The sequence below is a fragment of the Desmodus rotundus genome, chromosome 8 (assembly GCF_022682495.2).
Source record: "Desmodus rotundus isolate HL8 chromosome 8, HLdesRot8A.1, whole genome shotgun sequence".
In the NCBI taxonomy this organism is placed as follows: Eukaryota; Metazoa; Chordata; class Mammalia; order Chiroptera; family Phyllostomidae; genus Desmodus; species Desmodus rotundus.
This window is the reverse complement of record NC_071394.1, coordinates 126877255-126900830: the sequence shown is the minus strand read 5'-3', so window position 1 is coordinate 126900830 and position 23576 is coordinate 126877255. Positions and strand designations below refer to the sequence as shown.

At 47.5% G+C, this 23576-nt stretch overlaps 1 protein-coding gene across 7 annotated transcripts in view; it reads right to left on the bottom strand.

The window, feature by feature from the left end:
- Window positions 1-2886: 2886 nt before the first annotated feature.
- The window catches only part of NKTR (natural killer cell triggering receptor), a 44440-nt gene continuing 23750 nt past the window's right edge, over window positions 2887-23576 (bottom strand). For 6 of the 7 annotated variants that reach the window (XM_045200112.3, XM_024565665.3, XM_024565666.3 and 3 more), the window contains 10 exons: window positions 23024-23169; window positions 21903-22125; window positions 21315-21470; window positions 16598-16685; window positions 15948-16093; window positions 11819-14716; window positions 8884-8979; window positions 7749-7805; window positions 7188-7292; window positions 2887-5670 (listed from right to left, as the gene is read on the bottom strand). In XM_045200112.3, the coding sequence (XP_045056047.2) occupies window positions 5583-5670; window positions 7188-7292; window positions 7749-7805; window positions 8884-8979; window positions 11819-14716; window positions 15948-16093; window positions 16598-16685; window positions 21315-21470; window positions 21903-22125; window positions 23024-23169 (4003 nt within the window). In that variant the 3' untranslated portion in view covers window positions 2887-5582. The remainder of the gene's footprint in view (window positions 5671-7187; window positions 7293-7748; window positions 7806-8883; window positions 8980-11818; window positions 14717-15947; window positions 16094-16597; window positions 16686-21314; window positions 21471-21902; window positions 22126-23023; window positions 23170-23576) is intronic. The other variant, XM_024565667.4, reaches the window with a different exon arrangement.

Genomic DNA, 23576 nt, shown 5'->3' with positions numbered 1-23576 from the left:
GGCCTTTGGTTGGATAAAGACAGCGAGACCCAGAGCAGGACAAATCACACAGCCCGGCGCCAGCATTAGGAGCCAGGGAACGGGGAGCCTGGGAGAGGACTGCAGGGCCACTCCTGGGCCCACTTCCCAGTCACGGCTCGGCGGGCCAGCGTGAGCAAGGTAGGGCTTTGGGATTGGCCTTGGTCGCAGCAGTCAAACCGAAGGAGGGGCTAGAGGGAGGGTGAGAAGGGAGGGAATAGGAGGGTCTCCACGAAGACCCCAGCTGTTCTTCTTGCATCTCTGGCCTACCACCCATCTGAAGGAGCCCCAGGAGGCAGGAGGCAGTTTAGCATCGCAGGAACCAGAGGCGATTTGACATCACGGGGTCCAAATTCTAGTCGGGCCGGAGTGCCAGCTGCATGGATTGCTCTCTGGGCTCTGCCATGGAGCTTCACTGCAGGCCTGCTCAAGGCTGGCTTTCTGGATGGGCAGGGTGGGACTTGGTTCCTGGGGAGGGGGATCCTGGGCCAGAAAGGCATGCCCTGGCGGGAAGCCAAGACTTTGCAGAGACAAGGGTGAGCTTAAGGAGCCTTCAGACACTTGGGGCTGGGTGGGCCAGATCAGCAGCCATGCCTCTGCCTCCAGAGGCCAGCCCCTGGGTTTTCTCACAACTTCCCCAAGCATCTAGCCCCAAGTGGCCCTCCTGTGTTAGGGACCAAACTAGCAGCCCCAGACTTGGTTGGGGAAACCAGACTCGCCCCTACTGAACCTGGAAAGATGGGTGAGGGGGTGTGCATGTGTGGCTGTGTGGCTATGTGGCTGTGCAGGCGTAGCCTCCCGGGGCACCTCGGAGCTGTGTACCTGCTGTAGCGGAGATGGGGGAAGCAGGGAGAGCAGAGCGGCCATTTGTGCTGGCACTTCAGCCCTAGGCCATCCAGGGCCTCCCACAACTAAAATCTACCACCAGGCTGGACCCCGAGAAAGGAGCACACTGGTGTCCATGCCTCTGGCTTAACTTCATTTTATTTTGAAGATACAAAGTATCCCTATGAGCAACTATTCTGTGGCACAGTCCTTAAGGGTTTGGGGCCAGAGCCAGACTGCCTGGGTTCAAGTTCTGCTCTGCCACTTCCTAAAGTCGGGGAACTTTAGAGAAATTGCTTGGATTTTTAGAATTCAGCTCCTTCTCTGAAGAACTGGGATATAAGGCCTCCTCCCTCCTAGAATGGGATTAAATGCTTAGAACCAGGCCCAGAGCCCAGCAGTTCAGGGACGCTGGCCAAGCGCTCACCTCCAGGAGGAGGAGAGGAGGCCCAGGTTCCACGTGGAGGGCCAGGCTCAGTCACTAACGAGAGGCCTGGGGTCCCTTGCCCCACAGGGTGGAGAGAACTCCAAGCGCAGTGAGGGAGGCCTCGGATGCCAAGGCCATGACGCCTGTGCTGCAGGAGGGAACAGGCGACCTGCTGGTTTGAATTAGGTCCCCGCCCGCCAGCAGCTGTAGCCTGTTAGTGCCGAGCTCCAAGGAGGCAGAACATATAAGCAAGGCCCCTCCAGCCCCCCACCCGGAGACCTAGCTCCCCTACCCTGCAGGGCCCTGGGTCAGCGGGGGTTGTCGTAGCCACCCACCGACAGGGAGGAGGCAGGGGCAAGGGAGCATTGCCTTTTTCTACTGGAACCTTAAAACAACCCAGACCTTTCAGGCCTTCTGCCCCTTGGCGTGGGCTTCTTGCCTCGCCCTCACTGGGCACTGACCTGAGCTGCCCAGTCTGTCCTGAGGCCAACAGCTACTGTCCCCTGTGAGGCTGCTGCCTTCACAGCATCAGAGGAAGGCTCCCCGCTGAGCAGGAGCCCTCTAGCACCCCTGCCTGCCCCTCCCATCCCAAGTTCCTCAGGGGACTTCAGGCTCTGGCCTGTCACTGAGGGCGGCAGCTATGGAGTGGGTGCCCTCGCCCAGGCCCCTCACCTGGTCAGGGGCTGATCTGCAGGCTTCCCACTGCACCGAGTGGGGTCTCTTTTCCCTTCCAGGGGCACGGTGGCCCACGAGGGGCGTTTTCTTTGGATTCTCTTAGCTGCCATTCGAGGCCCAGCTGACTGAGAAGAGCTGAGACCAAAGGTCCCCACGCTGTTCCCCCACACCGCCCTGCTGATGAGGCCCACTGTCGGGGTGAGGATGACGATGACCACCGCCGGAAGGAAAATCCAGACCCCGGTGCTCACTAGAAAACAGGACCCCGAAGGAACCTCACTTGGGGATTTTCCATGGCAGACTTGGAAATTTTCTTAAAAGTTTAAAGCAACACATTCAGACTGGACTTTTGTCAGGAGCTGCCCCACTTGGGAGGGGAAGGGGTCTATAGTGACTGAATTTTGAACACGGAATCTCTGCAAGCCTTACTGCAAGAGGTTATGTGGTATTCACCAAGCAAGCACAAATTCCTTGGAGTCCCCAGGAGAAAAAAGTTAATTGTACTTTCTCTGCAGGTTCTCTTGTGGCTGCTAAAAATATCCCCACGAATGTTTCCCCGGGGAGCGCGCCCCGTGTGCCTGGCTGGTGAACCGTGGGGACGCAGGTGCGGAGGCCGCATAGGTGGGTTAGCAGGTGAAACGCTGTCCCTAGGCAGCCCCTCGCGGATGGAATGTGACACACTCCTTCCCCAGCCACACATCTGCATGTGGTCGCAGCCAGGTGACCACAGCAAAGCCTGGAGCCACTCTGAAGCTCCCAGGGGGACACCAAGCACCACCAGAGCTTCTTGGGGGAGGAGAGGTCACTGCGTGAAGTTGTCAGCTGCAGACGAGGAGCCTCAGAGGTGGCTGGCAGCGAGGCCCGCAGTCTCCTCTCCCACCTCAGAAGGACCAGTTCGGTCTGCGCGGGTGAAGAAAGATGAACCACACAAAGGCGCAGACTTAGACTAAGTATACATTTTAATTTCTACAAGGTACCCCTTTCAAGTTTTAGGGGAATTTAAATGAAGTGTATACAAATTAGACATTGCTGATATGTACAAAAGTTTTTCTAGTTCTTAAACAATACCAGCTATATCATGTTGCATTTGCAGTAAACAGGACGTTACAAAAACAGCCCAATAATGCATTTTCTATTAAGAAGCACAATACGCAACATAATTCAATTTCATTAAAAATTACCTTAAAATACAGAATAATCCCCTTAGGAAGAAAAGCTTGTCTCTGTAGTTCGTTCAGTAAACACACAAGTTGAACGCTGCAGCCGAGCACTGCTCTTTGCCACAGAGCACCAACGAGGCTTCCAGGGCCCACCTGCCCGGCCACAGTGGGCAAAGGGACCGCCGAGGGAGGCAGGCTTCCAAAAGGTCCCTGCCCCATTCTGTGCCCCAACCCAGAACCTGTGCACGGAGGTCGTTCCTATGGCGATATGTTCTGTGACCTTAAAATAGGAGACTGCCTCAGTGGGCTCGATGGAACCACATGAACCTTAAAACAGAGGAGGAAGGAGATCGGAGGCACGAGGACTCGCCGGGCCATCGCTGGCGTGCAGACGGAGAGGATCACACGAGGGGGCGTGCCAGCAGCCTCAAGGAGCTGAGGGCAAGGCCCCCCGCCAGGAATGGAAGACTGCCACCCGCCCGAACGAGCCTGGAAGCAGCCCCTTCTCTAGGGCCCCATAAGGGAAACGCTGCCCTGCGGACCCTCGGCTTCCACCTTGTGAGGCCCTGAGCAGAGTCCAGCCGCACCAAGCCAGACTCACGAGCCACAGAACTGTGAGCTAAGAAACGAGTACTGTTTTAAGCTGCTAAGTTTGGAGTAGTTATTTACAAAGCAATAGAAAACCTATCCACTGCCCAACAGTAACTTTTCGTAACATAATGAGATTTGGCAGTTTTGGTTTGGGTTCTGAATACCGATTTTTCCCAGAGTATTATTAAAGCAATATTCTCCACTGCAGGCAACTTTTGAAAACCCTTCATATGAGCCATAACGTTTTGTATTCATTAGTGGGTACGTTTGTTAGACTTAGGTCGTGTTTTCTGATGTACTCCCCTCTATCAACCTGGCAAACAACTGACCCCTTAACCCTGTTTAAGAACCGTTTACGGGTAATGGTTTGAACACATCCAAGGCCATCCCTCCACCCACCAAGGGTTACCAGAGCCCTCCACCGGAGGCTCTCCCCCACCTCCCAAGCACGCCAGGCGTGGCCTGGGTAGGATGGCACCACGTTCTACCTCAAACACCCAGTTTGAATTTCTTCTGCATAACTGGACTAAACTGGCACTAAGGTGATTAAGTACACTTGGGGGAAAAACTCCAACTAGATTAAAAAAAAACACACCGGCTTTTACAGACCACACCATTTTTGGAGGAACCACCCAGAACTGTGAAAACATGCAGTTTACGTCATCCCCTATGCGTCTTTCCCTTTGTCCTGGGTTTACCCATCATGCAAGGCTCCACTGAGTCGGTGTGGGTTACGGCACAAACAGGGAGAGCATGCTGGTGCTGAGAACCGTCCAGCTACTATTGTAGTCTGCTTCTTGACTTAAAAGCCCTGCAAAATGTCCAGGATGGTGGCAGTTAGGTTTCGCCATTACTTTTGAAGTCCATTCTTCGATCCACTCTTCCAGAGGCACACGCGTCAGTCATGTGTAGTATAGGCCTGCGTGGCCACACGATCCCCTCTGCCAGTCCTGCCCCGTCCAGGAGACCCCCAGCCCACACCTGTGGCTTGACAGAACCCCTCCAAATACTCAAAGTGAATACAGCTCAGAAGGAAGTATGTTTGGTGCCGGTGAATAAAAAATTAATCTCTCTCTCTTATGAGACTGTCATGTGTAGTAGAGAAGAACAATGCTTAAAGGGGCACCAGAAAGCACCAAGCTCCAGAGGGTGAACTGGAATAGAATTGTTTCTTACAGTCTGAACTTCTGATCGTATTGACTAGAAAGCATGTGAAACATTAGGCCCTTAGAGACAGTGTAGGTGCTTAGAGTTAAGGCTGTTTATTCTTCTTGCCCTCGCCCGCCCACTGGAAGTAGTACAGACAGCAGGCTGTGCGACGGCCTCTTTCCTGGTCCTCGGAGACGACAGAGGAGGAAGGAATGAATGACGAGCCCCAGCGCCACCGCCCCTACTCCTGGCTGCCGTCAGTGTGGATCTGGGCGGTGTGTCTCTAAGAGCACGGGTGTGCTGGGCTCTGTAATGGGTATGTGGACACCTGGCCACCTTTAACAGTTCTCCCTTAACGTGCTCGGCAGCACATATACAAAAACCTGAAAATGGGCACAACGAATCCGTATTCCAAAGAATACGTGAATGGAAGGAAACAGTCTATCCAAAATAATATTGCAAATTATACGAAGAGTTCATGGTTTCTTGATTCAAGAAAATGAAATTTCACTTCCAGAGCTGGCTACTGTAAAATGTGGCATAAAAATATTTTTAGGAGACATATCTGTATTTTAAATTCTGCACACAAGGAACAAGTAACAATTAAGAAGTGTCTATTTTTGAAATTCATCTCTAATATTGAAATAGAACAATAGACTGCCATTAAGTTTCTTACACGTTTAAGTTACCAGATATTTACAAATAAGATATAATCTGTATCGAAAAGGGGGACATTTTCAACTATATCTGCTGCTTTCGCTGGGACTCCGGCGATGAGAGTCACTTCGGTCACTCTCGCTGTCGGAGCCGTAAGATCTGCAACTCCTGTGTAACAACACAAAACACACACAGGACAGGTTTTAGCTGTCACCCTCTGAGTTCCTCTGGTAGCTTCTTTTGTCACCAGACTGGCTGGAAGCCCTGCTGAGGTGGCATCCAGCACAGCGGGTGCACGGGGCAGAGGGCCCGCTGGCTGTGGCGACACTGCGGACTTTTCAGAGATGCTTCAAATGGTAGAGAGTAGTAATAGCAAGGTTAGGATAAAATACAGAAACGTTGCACCTTGGAAAGTTACTTGAAATCCACTCATGCAAGTAAGCAGAATAACTTTCCATGTTACCCAAATGAACATCAATACTTAATCAGACTGAGGAAGTGAGGGGAAGGGTACATGAAGAGCGTTTCATTACAGATATGGAAGTCAAAATGGTGGCCAAGGGAGGGGGATAGTGCGCGGGCACAGGAGGAGGGAGCACTGGGACAGGGAGTCGAGAGGACATGGTGATGGTCAGCACCCAGTTATTTGGGGAAATATTCACTGAGAGCCAGTCACTTTGCTAGATACTAGGAACACACACACACACACATACACACACACACCAAAGTGACCAAATGTTGTTCCCTGGGGCTCAAGAGCAATACAGAAGAGTGGGCAAGACAAGCTAGTGCACGGGGGTGGGGCGGCACACTTCAGGGTTGGCAGTCGTGGAGGGCTTCCTGGGGCACTGGGTTGCAGTGCAGACCTGCAGGGTGGGGTGGGAATTGGCCATTTCAAAGGGCAGGAAGGGCGTCTCTCAGCAGAAGCAAAGGTTCCCGCACATTAAAGGGGGAAGACAGAAAAGCCTGGGCTGGAGCTGTAAGTGGAAAGGCCTTAGGTGCAACGCTAAGGAGCCTGGCCCTGCCCCGGAGGCCAATGCGGACAGAGCCCTTGAAGAGTTTAGGACAAGGAAGTGTCCAGATAGCAGTGACCTTCTACAAGGATCGCCGGTTGTCCTTGCAGTGGATGAGGGAAGGGTAAGGCTGAAAGCCACCAGGAAAGGGACATAATAAAAAGTTACCATAAAAACTTGCAGTACTGGGCAAAATGTTACATAAAACATAGTATTTCTAAATATATAAAAAGCACATTTCCCCCAAATAAATGTCGAAATATGAACCTTAATCCTGCTGCTAAAGAAAATGATTATAATATTTTATTATATATTTTTTTAATTTAAAAAATTGACAAACTCCCTTTGCTATTTCTAGTAACGAGCCCCATTTTAAAAAGTGGGCCTTGGTTTGGGTGGACTTCTCTCTTTACTGCTTCCGAGAAAAATGTCTGTCCAAGGATATGTGAGTATTTAAAAACCCATTTTAGAATCAAACATCAACAATATCCAACAAACATTACCCAGCAACTTTAACACAAAAGCCACATCTGCAGCTGCCTGTGTGTGGCTGAAGTTCAAGAAGAGAAAAAGGGATTTCCGTCCGAAGACGATTATGCTTTCTCTTCTCAGTCTATGGCCTCACACGCCGACTGCCCACAGGACTGTGCAGGGCTCCAGGGAGAGACCCACCTGGACCGCCTGTTGTAGCTTCTGCCTCGGTGGTAACTGTCGCTCCTCTGGCTCCTACTGCGACTCCGACTCCTGCTGTAGTAGCTGTCGTAAGTGTAGGACCTGCTTCAACAACGACAGTACACACTAAGGTTTCCTATTCAAACACTCACCTGCTCCCACTCCTCCTCAGGAGCTTAAGAGAGTTCTCTTAGAACGTGGGCGCCGTGTGGCAGTGACACGCTCGCGTGACAAGCACCGGAAACGTTCACAGCCGCCCCAGACCAGGCGTGCCACACCAAACGGAAAAGCCTCACAAAATTAACACCAAGTTAGCTGGGGAGGCTGTGCGTTACTTTCAGTAACACCTGCCCTATGGTCTGACGTCAGTTGTGCCTTCTGACCCTGGAGCAGAACGGGCCAACAGGAAACACTGTCAAAAAGACCTCATTTAGAAAGGGCGTGATTTCACGAGCGTGTACGTTTCTCAGTGAAATACAACACATTTAAAGGGCATGCGGGTTTTATAAAACAAGGCCTCTCGATTCCGCCCCCGCTGGGGCCCCTCACCCCTGCCCATACCTGGACCGGCTGTGGGGGTCATACGAGCTGCTCCTGGATCTGCTCCTGCTGGACGTCCTAGTATGAATCACATGAGCGACCGTCATCGTGTGCAGCAGCACAGGCTACATAAAAAATCTAGACATTTATTTACCCATCAAGAAGAAAACACAATGAAATCCGGCAGCTATTAGCCTTGGTATCAAAAGTAGATTGGATTTTTAAAAAAGCATGTTGGGTTTCATACGAAAGACTGAGTTTTAGCTACTCTTCTCTGAGATGCCCCTAAAGAAAGCCCTGTGGAGGCCCTAACTGGGAGCGGGCGGAGGCAGTGAAGGTCTGCCCAGGTAGGGCACTGCCTTGTAAGTAAGATGAAGCTGCAGCTGCGGAAAATCCCTGAAGGGCAAACAAGGGTTCGAAGAATCTGTGAGAACTAGAAATCTGGGATTACCCTCACCCCACTTCTTCATTTGGTCCCCCTTTAAAACTCCTCCTATCCTGCCCTGGCTGGTGTAGCTCAGTGGATTGAGCACTGGCCTGTGAACCAAGGGTCGCTGGTTCGATTCCCAGTCAGGGCACATGCCTGGGTTGCGGGCCAGGTCCCCAGTTGGGGGCATGTGAGAGGCATGTGATGTATCTCTCGTACATCAAGTTTCTCTTCCTCTCTTTCTCTCCCCCTTCCCTCTGTAAAATTTAAAAAATAAAAAGTGGTGGTTTACAGTTGTAAATACAAATAATACAAAAATTAATAAATAATAATACAAGAATAAGCTGTTGCCTATACTCAGAACTATAAACCTACTTTGAAAAAAACAAAACCTAAAACTCCTCCTATCCCAACCTCTAACCCAAGTTACAAGGTGAGTGAGTGCAGATGTGAACTCAGGTTAAGGACGATGTATGCTGGGGGTATGCTGGGGATTGGGGGTGTGTGGAGGAGGCAGAGATACAATGGTCAGGGCCTCTCTTAAATATCTCTACTGCTCGTCTTTCCTCATTCCGGGAAAATCCCGTCCTGAGAACAGCCAGTGAGAACCTGACTGCTCTTTGAAAGAGAGAGAACTGGGTGGGAAAATGGGCCCGACTGGTACTGAGCAATGACAGGCCTCAACAGCCAGGACGGAGACCCCACAGAAGGCGGGACTCACGAGCTCACCTGTGACTTTTGTAACTGCGAGAGGAACTGCTCCGGCTTCTCGTGCGGCCCCTGCTGTACCACCCTCTGCTCCGACTTCGAGAATAGCTTCTTGATCTACAATTAGGAGGGTACAACTATCATTGTATTAACCCCCACGCTGTTAAAATTAATTACTCAGAGGGCAGGGAGGGAAACCACAGTAAGAGGACTGGTCGTTGGAAAGGTGAACTCCTCGCAGTGTGGGTGTGACAGTGACAGCTAATAAGGGTTTAAATTGAACAGAATGATACAAAGAAAAGCCAGGAAATGCCGGTACAGGTCTGTGTACAGAAGCCCTGTTAGTAATACCAGAAGAGGAAGTAATCCAATCTCCATTAACGGCAGAATGGGTTAAAAAAATTAACTCACAGATATACCCTGAAATATTCTAAAGCAGGAAAATGAATGAGCTAGAGCCCCCTGTATCAGCTGAGATATCTCTTTGGAACATAATGTTGAGTGAAAAAGGCAAACTTAGAACATCGATACATAAAAGGATTTTGTTTGAAAACATGCAAAAGCAACACTGTACAAGGACAGAAACATCTGAGGAAACACTATACAGAAAAACAACAAAATTGTAACAGCAGTTTAGAATAATGTCCAGGAGAGAAGAGAGGAAGCGGGGTAGCACTGCGGAGGGCTACATCAGGTACAGCAAAGCTCTACTAAGGCTTGATGACGTTTTAAATGACGTGTATACCTTAATCATGTCTTTTATGTTTATTTCTATTTAACCTTTATTCAAACAAAAACGTAAGTAACTCGATCCTGCCCTCTGCATTCACTTGGCCCCCTGCCCTTCTCCCCTGCTCCACGCCTGTCCCTCAGGGTCGGGACTGCAACCCTACATGCAGGCCACTTACGTAAACACCGCCACAGGGTTTACGCAGCCCTGAACACGCTGTGTTCTACTAAGATTCCAGTCGTTTCCTCAACAAGCAATCATAAAGCAGACTGGGAGGGACCGAAAGACAAGCAGGAAACAGTCTGTGGATCAGCAAATGTTCAGTCCATCCAAACTGAACTGTCCATGAGCATCTTTAGCTGATGCCAAGTGGTCCTTGCTATTTGGTCCTGTCAGAAACATCCACGCTTTAAAAAAAAACACCCCTGGGTTCAGATAACTTGTTTACTTCCATTTTTGATTTAAGACATAAAAAATCCACCATGTTTTAGTGCTGATCCACCAATAACTGTGGTGTGGCTATATTGCCAATGGCAACCCCCTCTCGCCTGGGTGGTGACGGCACTTGGGGCCAGGTAGGGAGATGGGTTGACATGGACCAAACGTCCCTGTGGGTGTTTTAGGCAGAGTCAAGATGTTCTGCAGGGCAGTCCCTCACTTCAGGGAGTTCACAGCCTAGTAGGGGAGTCAGACCCAGGCAGGTAAGCAAATCAGGGAGGCAGAGTTTAGCTCTCTGTCTACTACCTTGGCTGAACAGCTTAGAGCAAACTGCTTCGCCTCGCTACGCCTGTCTTCATTCATAAGATGAAACACCACCTACCCCAAAGGCAGTCGTCGGAAGGTACTAAATGAGAGTGGCCAGCATCACCAACAGCTCAGAGCTATCAGCGAGCAAATAGGAAAGCAGATGTTGAACAGACAGGAGGCTGGAACAGCTCGACAGGTAACTGCACCCAGGAATATGAAACGCCAGGATTCACTAGCTCTCTGGGCCTGCTGGGCGTCGGGGCAGGAGGAGGGAGAGGAACCCACAGCACAAACACGGAATGGTGTGAGAGGGATGAAGAGCATGAGCAGAGGGCTTCCAGAAGGCGAGGACCGAAAACCAGCCACGTGGAAGAACGTGAAAATCTCACTCAGTCTAGCGAGATGGGGGGGGGGGCAGAGAAGACAGACTGCAAGCAACCGAGGAGTAAATGGGAGACAGTTATTATAGGTGGCAAGTGCTGTTTCCTAGCTTTAAAGAAATCTGGGTAAAGGGAGAGACAGACTAACGAATCACTAGAAAGGGAAACGAAAACGCTCAAAGACTATTATTATATTTTACGTTCAAGTGATGAAAATCAAGCACAGAATAGTAAGAGATATGAGTAATTAAGAGACAGTGAAGTAAAACCGAGAGATATTTACAACACCAAGAGTATGAACTAATTACCCCGATCACCTTCACCACTTCTAGTTTAAAAAAACTCTCTGTCTATGCTGATGACAGAAGTTAGCTGCCACTTGAACCAAAAATAAAAAAATAAATATATCTAAAGATGATGGTTTTTACCATCCCAGCCTTGAATAAAGATCACCGAATTGGGCGAAAAAGGTAAAGGGATTAAGAGGTACAATTTGGTAATGAAAACATCACGAGAATGTACTGTCCAGCACAGGGCACACAGTCAGTAATATTGTCGTAACCATGTACAGTGCCAGGTGGGCACCGGAAATACCAGGGGACCCTCTGCTACGCCTGTGACTGTCTAACCACTGTGCTGTCCCGCCTGAAACCAGTACAAAGCAATACTGAATGTCAACTACAACTGAAAAATAAAATTAGAAGAAGATCATCCAGATGCTTGCCCTGAGCAGGCAGCTTGGTCTCTGTGGTCCGCAGCTCCCTGCTGTGTGAAGTGGAGGGCTGGGCGGAGCGCCCCTCAGCCCTCTCCATCCTGTCAGTGAGTGGAGAACTTGCCACCGGCCACAGCAACTGGTCTCTGCTCCCAGAGAGCTTCGACAGGGAGTGACCGCTGTTTACTCTGAGCCCCAACTTCTTCCCTGAAATCCGCTCCGTGTCCTCAATCCGCTCTCTGAGTCACCCGGCACAAGACTTCTCCTTATTCACCTTCCAGATATTTGGAAACAGTGATCTTGTCCCTAATTCTGGTGTTCTTCCAAGCTAAACAGTAACAGACTCTCTTAGGGAAAAAAAAAAAAAGTAAAGAGAATATTGCTCACCGATAAGAGGACGTGGAGCTTCGCGACCGGCTTCTTGAATGACTGTAGGAGACAGACCTCGTTCTGTGTCTTGATTTGGTTTCGGATTTACTCCGAGACCGACTTGGACTCCGGGACTGGCTATCATCATCCCGGCTAGGCGTCTGCTCATCACTTGAGCTCTCCTGATTTCTCGGCCTCCGGTTTAAGCGTGCCGTCTTCCTTACTTCATCAAAGAGGGACCCAGGCCGCACTTTATTTTTGCTCTTAATTTCGATTCTCAAGCCTTGTGGCTTCACTTCAGGCAGAGCAGTCAACGCCTTCCCTTCCATGGCACTGCATGTGACAGCTGCCGGTGCTGCCAGGTGGCCCGCCCCTTGCAAGGGCTTCCACTTATTATCCAGGAGGCCGAGCTGGCCCCTGTCGGCCGCTGCCTCCCGCACCGTGCCTTCCACAGCGCCGGCCGGGGCTGCAGACGCACTGTCTGCCTTCCCCACCGTGCCCACCTCGCCCACCACAGGGCCTCCCGCCATGCCGCTGCCCTGTTTCTGCACCTCTGCCTCGGGATGCCCAGCCTGCTCTTCCTGCTTCACAGGGCCCACGTCAGGCACATGGAGCCTCGAGCTTCCCAGAGGGGACGCCCCCTCCACCTTTGCTGGGGAACTCCTCTCTGGAGTGCAGATCTCCATGTTGTCATCGGCTTGGAGCACATCCTCCACTCCGCTGGGGGCACTTTCTCCCACAGGCTGGAGGTGTGGGGGCGAACCGGCCACCTCCTCCTCCGGGCTTGAAGGTGCAGGGGATATGCGTGGTTTACTGTCATCGGGAGCCGGCTGCTCGGCATCTGACGCGGGCGCCGTATTCTGTTTACCTGTAAGGCTCCCATCTTCGCAGGGCTTCTCGGTTCGGGGGATATTTTCTCTTGTGGCTTCACTGTTTTCAGAAACTTGTTTTTTCTCTTGTGACTCCCGAGTCACTTGCTTTTCATTAATCTCCTCCTCCTCCTCTTCCCCAAATTCTAGTGGAGGCTGCCAGTGAAAGGCCTGTTTTCGTTTTGGGGCCTTGTGCTTTTTGTCCTTCTTGCCCTTCGTTTTCTCTTTTACTTTTTTGGTGTGTTCCCTTTTGAGGTTTTCCTTTGACCCGTGTTTGCGCTTCCGCGGCTTCCCTCTAGGGTTTTCTGAATTGCAACAGGACCCCTCGGAGTCCGAGGGTGAGGACCGCTGTCTGCCTGACTTCCAGGCACCACTCCCGTCAGGCAGCGAAGTACCCGCTGATGACTTTGCTGTGGGTTTGGCTCTGGGGTGACTTTCACCAAACTCCGATTCGGAATCTGACGTGGCCTCCCCTTCCTCTTTGTCGGAAGATGGCCGGGAAATACTTTTACTGTTTTTAGTTACGTCTCGTTCAGAATTTGACTCCGAGTCCCATTTGCTCCCAGCATAATTCTTCCTTTTGGGCTTACTGCCATTTCTAAAGTGATCAGAAAGATTCCCTTTCAGAGTTCTTCTTTTTGAGTGAGGGCGTTCCCGTTCGGGCTTGGATTTCCCTCCATCTCTGTTTTTCTCTTGTTTATTACTCGTTTCCATTTGGACTTGCTTCCCTTTTCCCTGGGCGGACTGTGCAACCTGAACACTCGATCGTCCACTGTCTGAAGAATCATCCAAGGATGACCTGCTTTCGCTATACTTCCTCTGACACGAAGCCCTGTCTCTGCCCTTCACGTATTTATCGCGCAGTGTCTTTTCAGAGCTGCTGCTGCGCCTTTTATTTGAAGCGCTATTTTTTTTCCCATGGGACCTAGGTTTCCTCTTGGCTCGCCTTCCAGCATCACTGCTAGCAGACGAGTATGAAGATGATCGACTGTACTGCGAATGGTCACTGTACTTGTCTCGCGAATGAGATCTGGAGGAGGGAGACCGAGACCTGGAACGGGAACTGGCTACACTCCGCGACCTGGAGTACGATCCGGAGTAGGATCTACTCCTGGAGGATCTGCTTCTTGACCTCGGTGAACTTTCTGAACTTCTGCCACTGTATTTTGAATAAGCACTCCGATCGCTTTCTGAATTTTTTTCTCTTTTGTGGTAGGAGGATGAACCACCAGTCTCTTTAATACTTGCTAAACTGTAAGTGCTTTGGATGGGCAGCAAATGGGTTGTCTTCGCTTTCATTTCCTGAATTCGCTCATAAGAGGGCTTCCAGGGCTTCTGTCCAGGCTTCCACCTGGAAGGAGGGGGACTGTCACTCAGCGGGATCACGGGGATATTCTCTGCCACCACCGGCGGCTGCACTATGACGTTTTCGTTCTGTGGCACTACTGCTCTTAAAGGCTCTGTTTTAACGGGCCTGTTCTCACTCAGCGGAGAGGCTGTTCTTCCCGGCGATCGCGATGCTGCCCGTTGGCGCCCTGACTTGGAACTAGATCTGGACTTTGACCTACTTCGAGAATGTGAGGAGGACTTTGACGGTGTCCTTGATCTTGAGCTTCCTCTAGAGTAAGACTGCGAGTGAGACTTTGACCTGTATGAGTCTCTGCTGGAGTGAGTTGAAGAGCTCTGGCCATCCTTCTCAGATTTAGACCAGTCCCTCTTTGACGAGTGATGAGAAGTTAATGAGGAAGATCGAGACCTCCTTTCTCTATCACCAGAGGGTTTCAAACGCCGGGTGGAAGATTTTGAGGACTCGATGTCAGATGGTACAATAATCCTTCGCTTCTTAGTCTGCTTGTGTCTCCTGCAATGTTTCTGCTTTTTAGCTTTCTTTTTATGTTTAACCTTCTTCTCTTTTCTGTGCTTTTTATGGTGCCCATCGGAGTGTCTTGCCGTACTAAGGTCTGAATAATACCCATTATACGACCATGACCTCGACCTCTGGGACAAGCTTCTTTCATCCCATCGGCTTGAGCAGGGGTCACTTAACCTGCAGAAAGAACACAATATGCACACATTATTTGCAAGCATGCTTTCTATGCTTTATAATGAACATGCGTGTCCGTTCATTGTCAACACAAGCCCACTGACGAAGGCCTAGGTAACGGCAGGGTGCTGACCTCGTGGGCGCACGTGGGAAGGACACGACAGAGAGCAGCCCGGCCCGGCCCTCACCGCTGCAGACGCGTGGGCAGCTGCTCGCACAGCCGTTCACAGAAGGGTTTCCCGAAGCTAAGCAAAGAACTTCACATTTGACAGGAAAATGGTTTTGAAACCCAAACCAGCTAACCACAAGAGCGCTGCCGACACATGGAGCTCCCGGCGGTGTTAGCTCCTAGCCCTCTGCCTGTAGGAACACTGCCCAGCCAGGTTCCCGGACCGTTCTGTGGACTTTCTGCAGATGCAGGATGGCTGCCTGAACTGTAAGAGAAACCCCTTTGGCTCAAGAAGCTAGAAAGACCATTGTTTCATCTCAGCCTCACAAAGGCAATCAAGACCTTCCCCTAAGCTTGAAACTACTTACTACGGGAACTGCGGGAGAAGTACATGAAAACAGAAGCAGGCTTTACAGCCTCACTGGTCACGGCAGGGCGCAAATCCTCAGGACCACTGTGCCCGAGCCACTTCCGCACAGCAGGTGCCCACCTTTCCTTCCTCTTCCAATTTCAAACACGCTACGCAACGCCCACACGGACAGACAATTTTACCATGAACAACTACAGGGGGTCCCCTTGGTGTATTTTCACTTTTTAGTGTATTTTCACTAGCTGTTCCAAGGCCAGCCCCGTTTCTAAAATAAGTGTTCCACGGTGGGGTGCCCCTGAGGGTAAGAGATGGGTACACTTCTGAAGAAGGAACAGTCCCTGGGGCCAGAAGTTAATGCACACACTGGGTACAGGTTTTCCCATCTACCAATTCATTCATCAGTAACTACGACACCTGGCTGTGAAAGTACCTGCTACATAATTTCAAGTCCTGATTGTTTCTAAAGTTCAACAAGAAGTCTTTAAGAGATTCAGCAGGGTTATAGTCTTGTGAGGGGGAAACAGAATGCCTCCTGAGAATAGCACTGTTCTCACCAAGTATTCCCAAATACGTTCTCTGGTCACTGTCTCATTTTAAATTTAAATCTCTAGTGAAAAGTCCAAAAGCAGGTCTCTACCCCCCTAACACTCGAAACACAGCAGACGTCGGAGTGTGCGCAGACTCGAAGCTCTTACTTATCTCCTTTGCTCCACTTCTCCCCACTGGGTGGTCTGTAGGCTCTCAGTCTCTGCATCTCCTCTTTCCAGTGAGGGGGCGTCTCACTGCTGTCATCATCATCGGACTCCGAACAGGACCTGGATCTTGGAGGTGTGTGATAGCGCTTTCAAAACAAAGACGGGAATCACGGTTTTCAAATACCTCTCAGGTACAGTCTGCTCTAGAACCGAGTTAGGTGTGAGACCCAATCTCAGACCCCATTCAAAGGCGATAATGACCGAAGTACCAAAAGGATGATGTGAAGTTATGTCAAACATAAGCAACTGAAAGAAATGGGGAAGGGCTGAGATGTACCTGCCATCACACGTGAAAAGTTCCTCTTCGAGGTCCGAATGGCTACATTCATTAGCCTAGAGTGTTCAGCATACTAAGACTTCTCAACATGCTCACTGACTGTGTCACATGTTCATTTCACACTTAAACTGTTCACACATGGCAGTAAATTCTGACCTAACAGCAATTCCTTCCCGTGATCATAGAGAACACAACTAGCTCCTTGCACAGATTTTGGATTACACCTAAAATCAAAGCTAGCATTTTGCCTGCAGGTAAAAAGTGTACCGCTTACATAATTTGAAAAAAGAAAGAAAAGTCTTAACAAACATACAATTGTGCCCCTTCCTTTAATCTTCCGTCCAGACTTTGACACAGATGGTTTCTGATCACTTACAGTGGGGGTAGCGTCAGGAATCTTCCTGGAAAAGGTGATTGAAGATTAAAAATAAGCAAATGTAGGCAGTTTTCTCAATGTTTGCATGTAGAGTTTATACTCCTATAACACAAAAACACTTCATTTAGATCCAACACTTATGTAGAAAGAGGCACCCCACATGACCTAATTTTCTAACCCTTCAAATGCCAACACTTAAAAAAAAAAAAGTAACCCAGCTGGGAAGAAATACATACTAGTATTTATCTTTTTAAATACAGTACTATTTTTAAACAAAATCCTCTTTTAGAAGTCTCTTGTCAAAACAGTAATATTCTAAAGGAATCCTGAGTTATCTCTGACTCATGCCTAATTGTGCCTTCTTAGTCAGTTTTTCTTTTACTTTATATTTTTTATAGTTCATTTGCCTCCATCTCTCTACTATTAGCTGCCCCTCCTGCGACGCTCCCAACCTGCGGCCTCATCTTACAGGCAGTTTTGAGTACAGATTTTGTGGTGGCTACAGTTCTCTGTGCACGAGAAGTTTATTCATACCTGCTTGCTTTGTATGTTCTTATTAATAGAATGGCTAGCTTTTACTGAGTACTTACTATGTGCCAGGCATTATGTTAATGAGCATTTTTAAATATGTTTTTTACTGGGTTCTTATATTTTATATATAAAGTACATATAGAATAGAAATGCTCCTTTTAAGTGTACAATTCAGTGGCATTGATTACATTCGCAATGGTGTGCAAACATCACTACCACCTTTCCAAAGCTTTTTCATCACCTCAAATCAAAACTCTACCCTTTAAGTGCAAATTCTCCATTGCTGCACCATTCCCTCTGCCTCTGGTAACTTCTAATAACATCCCTGTGTGAGTGTGTGTGTGTGTGTGTACATACAGTTTTGTTTATCCACTCATCTGTTGGTGGACACTTGGTTTATTTCCACCTTTTTCCTATTGTGAATGATGTTGCAATGAACTCTGGCATACGGTTGTCTGTGTGAGTCTCTCTCTTCCATTCTTTTGGGTATATACCTAGGGGTGAAATTGCTGGGTTGCGTAGTAAATCTATGTTTAATTTTTTGAGGAAGCACCAAATGGTTTTCCACAGCAGCTGCATCGTTTTACATTCCTACCAGTGATGAATGAGGATTCCTAGCTTGTTTGTTTTAAATTATAGCCATTCTCGTGAAGAGTGGTTATCTCACTGTGGGTTTGTTATTTCCCTAACAACTAATGACATGAAGCATCTTTCCATGTGCTTACTGGCCATTTAATATCTTCAATATAAGAATTCATTGTCAAATCCAAGGTCATGAAGATTTACCTGTCTTTTTCTAGTTTTATGGTTTTAACCTTTACATTTAGGCTGCTCACCCATTTTGAGTTAATTTACGTATAGGATGTGAGGTAGCGGTCCAACCTCATTCTTTTGCATGTGGAAATCCAGTTGTCCCAGTGCCATTTATTGAAAAGACTGTTTTCTCCACTGAATGGACTCGGCCCCCCTGTCTAACATCAACTGGCCACAGAGGTATGGGCACTCCACTGGCCTCTATGTCTCTTCTTAATGCCAGTACCACACTGGTTTGATGACTGTAGCGTTGCAGCAAGTTCTGAAATCAGGAAGTATGGGGCCCCCAACTTTGTCCTCCTTTTTCAAGGTTATTTTGGCTATTTAGGGTCCCCTGCAATACCATATGAATTTGGGTTTTGACTTTTCCATTTCTACAGAAAGGTTGTTAGCATTTTATAGGGATTGTGCTAAATCCATAGTTCATTTTGGCATCTTTATAATATTCCGATCTACGAGCTGAAATGTCTTTCCATTTAGGGCCGTCCTTAATTTCTCTCAGCAATATTCTGTAGTTTCATTGCCCAAATCTTTCACCTTTGATTAAATTTATTCCTAAGTATTTTATTTTTTTAGATTATTTTAAATGGAACTGCTTTCTTAATTTCCTTTTCAGATTGTTTGTTGTTGTTAATAAGCATTTTATAGGCATTAGCTCATTTAATTCTCATAACAACACTACGGGGTAGATACTATTACATCTCCATTTTGAAGAATTTTATGATTCAGTGGTTAAAAATCTTGCCCAAGGCCACAGAAACAGATGAAACTTGACTCTGGGTTTTCTAAGGCTCTAGGAATCTAGACCCAGATCACTCTAACTACAAACTACACTGCAGTTTTTCCAGTCACTTCATTCTCACGGCATCACTTGGTTCTCACAATGAGGTAACTAGGTAGTGTTGGCAGGCAGCTGCTGGCCCCATTTTCCTCATGAAGGGAAAAAAGCACTCAATACCAAATGACTTACCTACAGGTGTTCAGGAAGACATACTGTCCACATAGAACCTTTTATTTTATTTTTATTATTTTAAAAATATTTTATTTATTTATTTTTAGACAGAGGGTGAGAGAGGGAGAAAGAGGGAGAGAAACATCAATGTGCGGTTGCCTCTAACGCGCCCCCCACCGGGGACCTGGCCCGCAACCCAGGCATGTGCCCTGACTGGGAATCAAACCAGTGACCCTTTGGTTCACAGGCTGGTGCTCAATCCACTGAGTCACGCCAGCCAGGGCACATGGAACTTTATAGATACTGACCCAATGCTGCCCTCACCCTCCACCTCTCCACCACATTCTGATTTGACTTGCTATATGGCCCAGAAATTGGTATTTTTAAAGCTTGTTAAATTATTGTCAAGTGCAGCTGGGGCTAAGAATAAATGAACTAAATCAAGTGTGGAACTCAGCTTCTGCTCAGTGAATTGTAAGTGAGAATGAGCTTACCTGCAGGTACGTCAGTAAGGGAGCAAGCTCTCTGTGGCTCCCCATCTCCGTTTCTGACCCTTGCATGTGCTGAGTTCTTGAAGCACACTGAATTCTAGCTCCCAAACAACTCGTCAAAATCTCAAAGATCCGAATAACCTAGATCAATCTGCTCACTTTATAAGACACAACTATCGGCCATCTGTGATTTAAAATAATTCTGCACAAAATAACTTTCTGAGATGCGACCAAAGAAGAGTAATGACCAAATAAACTTATCAGCAACATTCAACCCAAATGCAAGACAGTGGTATAAACTACTTTAAACAAAACCAGAAAACAGGGGTAATTAAATTAAGGCTGTTATGTAGGCACTTATATAACAAGACAAACCCCCAAATTTTCACAAATATTTTATTACCGAAATTTAAAATATAATAACTGAGTTTCATTTTCGGTAATACACATCTATTAATGAGGGGACTGACATTCTTTTTTGGGGTGATAACATTTCACTCAATGAGGGTTCACAGTACTTCCTATCAAAACAGATGATGTTAATGCGGTTCGTCTGGTAATGCTGATCTGGAATGAAATGTCACACGTTTCGTTTTTGAAAACATCTGTCCACCTCATGGGTTCTATGGGCAGCACCTGCAGCACTGGAGAGCTGTGCAGGGCACCAGGCAGAGTGAAAAGCACGACAGCCCCCACGCAGACTTTGCTGCGGCTGCGAGGTCCCGCTGCTGTGCAGAAGGCGGCCAGGAAAAGCATGGACAAATGACTTGGCCATCTTCCAGTAGAACTTTATGAACACTGAATGTCGTATCATTTCCAATATCACAAAATATTATGATTCCTTTGATTTTTCCCCACAAACACTTAAAAACACAAAACCCATTTTCAGCTCATAGCCTTCACAAAAAAACAGGCAGTAGGCCAAATCTGGTCCACAGACCGTAGTCTGCCAACCCCGTCACAGGACCCGGAAATTGACCTTTCAAGTCTCCTACCTTCCGAAAGCCAATGGATTTGATCAATGAACTTGGCTTCTTGTCTTTTAAGAAGGAAGGGTCTCACTAAAATTTATTCACAAGTCAGAATTTAAAAAACTGAAAACACCAGCATCTTAAGCTATTAATTCAAACATGCACCCTATTTTGTAAGACGTTTACAAAATGAGACTCAGGCTTAAAAATATTTAATAAACTACATAATAACTTTATGTAGACACCTAGTTGTGAACAGGAACACCTGCATGACTTCTCAGCCTTTAATCTGACTGTTCTTCACCGGGAATTTATCAATTACACCAGCAATATCATTATTGTATTTCTGTTCCTTTTTCACATAATACTTCTTTAAATAATTGTAAACTTGAATCTAACATGCAAAATACTTTCAGTACTATCTTTTCAGACCAAATCTAAAGCTATAATTAGCTTTTCCAAAGTAGAGAAATTACCACCAAGGAAGTTAATGACGGTGACACATTTATGACACTAAGTTCTGTCACCGACCGCCGTGCAGTTGATTTTACACTATTCTAATTGGGACACGTTTTCTTTCTCTGCTGGCTCCAGAGAGCTCAACTGACTTGGCTCTGACATCTAAAACTTCACCTCTAACGAAAAGCCCAGATTAGCACTGCAGTCTTCCCAGGCCTGCCGCAAGAACCTCCCCTGACCGGCGGGCCCGTCCCCTTTCCTACACGTAGAACGTGAATCCTGAAAGGCAGGTGCGTGTCCTTCTTTAGTCTGGTATCTCCCGCAGTTATCTTTCGAAGTGCTCAGAGTATGGGTCATGCTCAGTTATGAGTGTGGAACTGCAAGGAGCTGATGAAATCATCGATCGGAAATGAAAACACAGGGAACATCCTACTTACGGTTCAGGTTCGACTGCGACAAGAGGCATGTCTCTTCTGAGTAAAAACCGGTTCTCAGGCACTGGGGGTATCTCTTCTGGGCGCACCACCGGCTTTTCCCTCTTAGCATTTGAATCCACTGACCTTTTTCCATTGGCGTCACTTCTCTCAGAGTGACTGCGAGAGACGTACCAAGTCACCAATAAGGTGTGTAATGTTTGCATTTCATAATAAAAGCACACAAAATTAGATGTTAAGTAGCAACACTACTGATACTTCACAAGTCTCACTCAAAAGGTTTATACAGTTTTCTCAAAGAGAACATGTAAATATCAACCCATACGTAGTAGTAAAATTCTGAAAATCATCAGATGAGTCCTAATTTTTTTGAGTTTCAGGGATTATTTTCAACTTAACAACTAAATCTTTGTTATGAAATGTCCATGCTACTTAGATTTGCCAGATTTCGATTTACATTAAAAAATGCTGTCCTGTTTATAACAGGGAGCAATGCGAAGTTTACAGAATTATACCCACTTTACTCCCCCATCCCAGAGAGGCTTTCTCATTTTGTTTTTTGGTGAGACTATTCTAGGACTTCGCACCTACCCTTTCGGGCTCACTACGTGTTTACTCCGTGGCTCTTCGGAACTGCTTGCTTCCTTTCGTCTCTTCTTAGAATGTTTAACTTTGGGTCTCCTCTTATGCTTCCTTCTTCTGCTTCTCTCATGTTCGACTTCGCTTTCTGAAGATGATTCTGAAGAGGAAGAGGAGTTGGAAGAGGAATCCGATTCTTCTGAATGAGTTGGTTTCTTCCTTTTTTTCTCAAAAACTTTTAAGAAACATTAACAAAAATATTAGTACGGGAGTGTCTACCTTTCAGAGTAAAAAATGTGATTACGAAGTGTTATAAAACATCCTTTATGTATAGCAAACTAACAACGCAATTTAAATAAACTTTTTTTCAAGCTGATAATACAATCAGCTGATGAGACTGTAAGGCAATAAAGCCCTTGCCTTCATGAAGTCTAGTGGAATCATGGAAGAAAATACCTGCATAATATGATAAATAATAAGTGCTAACAACAACGAAAAAAAAGCAAGCACAAAGAGAATAGGGAGAGTCAGGGGTAATTTAAGGTAATATTTGAGCAGAGATGTAAAGGGGATGAGGGATCTGACTGGGGGTCAGACAGATTTCTGAAAGAAGAGTGTTCCAGACAGGACAGAGCTGGCACAAAGTCCCTGGGTACTTGGCATGTCTGAGTAGCCAAGGTTGACGTGGCTGGAAGACAATGAATGATGGGGAAGAAATCAGAAACAGCAGAGCCCCGGGCAGCCTCACAGGTCACTGTAAAGATGTTAGCTTTGGCTGACTGGGAAGGGAGCCCCAGGAGAAGATCGCTCTGGTGGCTGTTAAGCGTAGACTGCAGAGGGCCGAAAGTATAAGCAAGGAGACCAATGAGGAGGCTGCTGCTGCTGAGAAAAGACTGTAGAGCAAGGACTGGGGCAAAGAACACTTGTGAGGCTATCGCAATAAGCCAGGAAGAGGTAACATTTGGTAAGACTTATGATGGGCCAGATACAGGGTGTGACATTGAGGTAACAGGGCTATTGCTCTACCACTCCTATGAAGTTTTTGCACCACTGAAATCCAGGAGGTATCTTTAAATTATAGCCTCAGCACCAGTTACCTGTACCCTCGCTCTCTTTATCTCCCAAACTCTTACCATCCTTTGCGGATTTCGTGGCAAGCACCCCACAGTCGATAACGCGCACGTCTGCATACGGTCTGCTTGCAGCATCAGTTTTCAGGTTCTCAATCTGCTCGATCACTTCAAAACCGGAAATCACTAGTCCAAAGACAACATGAACCCTGTCACGATACAAATTCAAGAAAGATCTGGTTTGCTGATAATTAAGCCACGAGCAGTAATCAAGACAATTGTTACAAATGACATGTACGTAGACCTGAAAATAAAAGCAGTGTTTGATGCAGGTAGGGAATTAGAACTGGAGATCTGCTTCATAAAGGGGGAAAAACCAACTACTCAAACTGGGCCTTAGGTTTTCTGCCTTTAAAACAATGGCTCCTAACTACTTTATGGTGAAGAGTTCTCGGACAGTCAGAATGCACTTGCTGCTCAGAAACCGTCCTTGCAGGGGCCCTCACTGCTGAAGGGCCTGTCCATGGGCCCTGGGTAGGACCCCTGCAGGGGCATGAAAGCCATGCAGTCTCAGGATTATGGCACCAAGTGATCCTTAAGGAAGAGCCTGGCTATG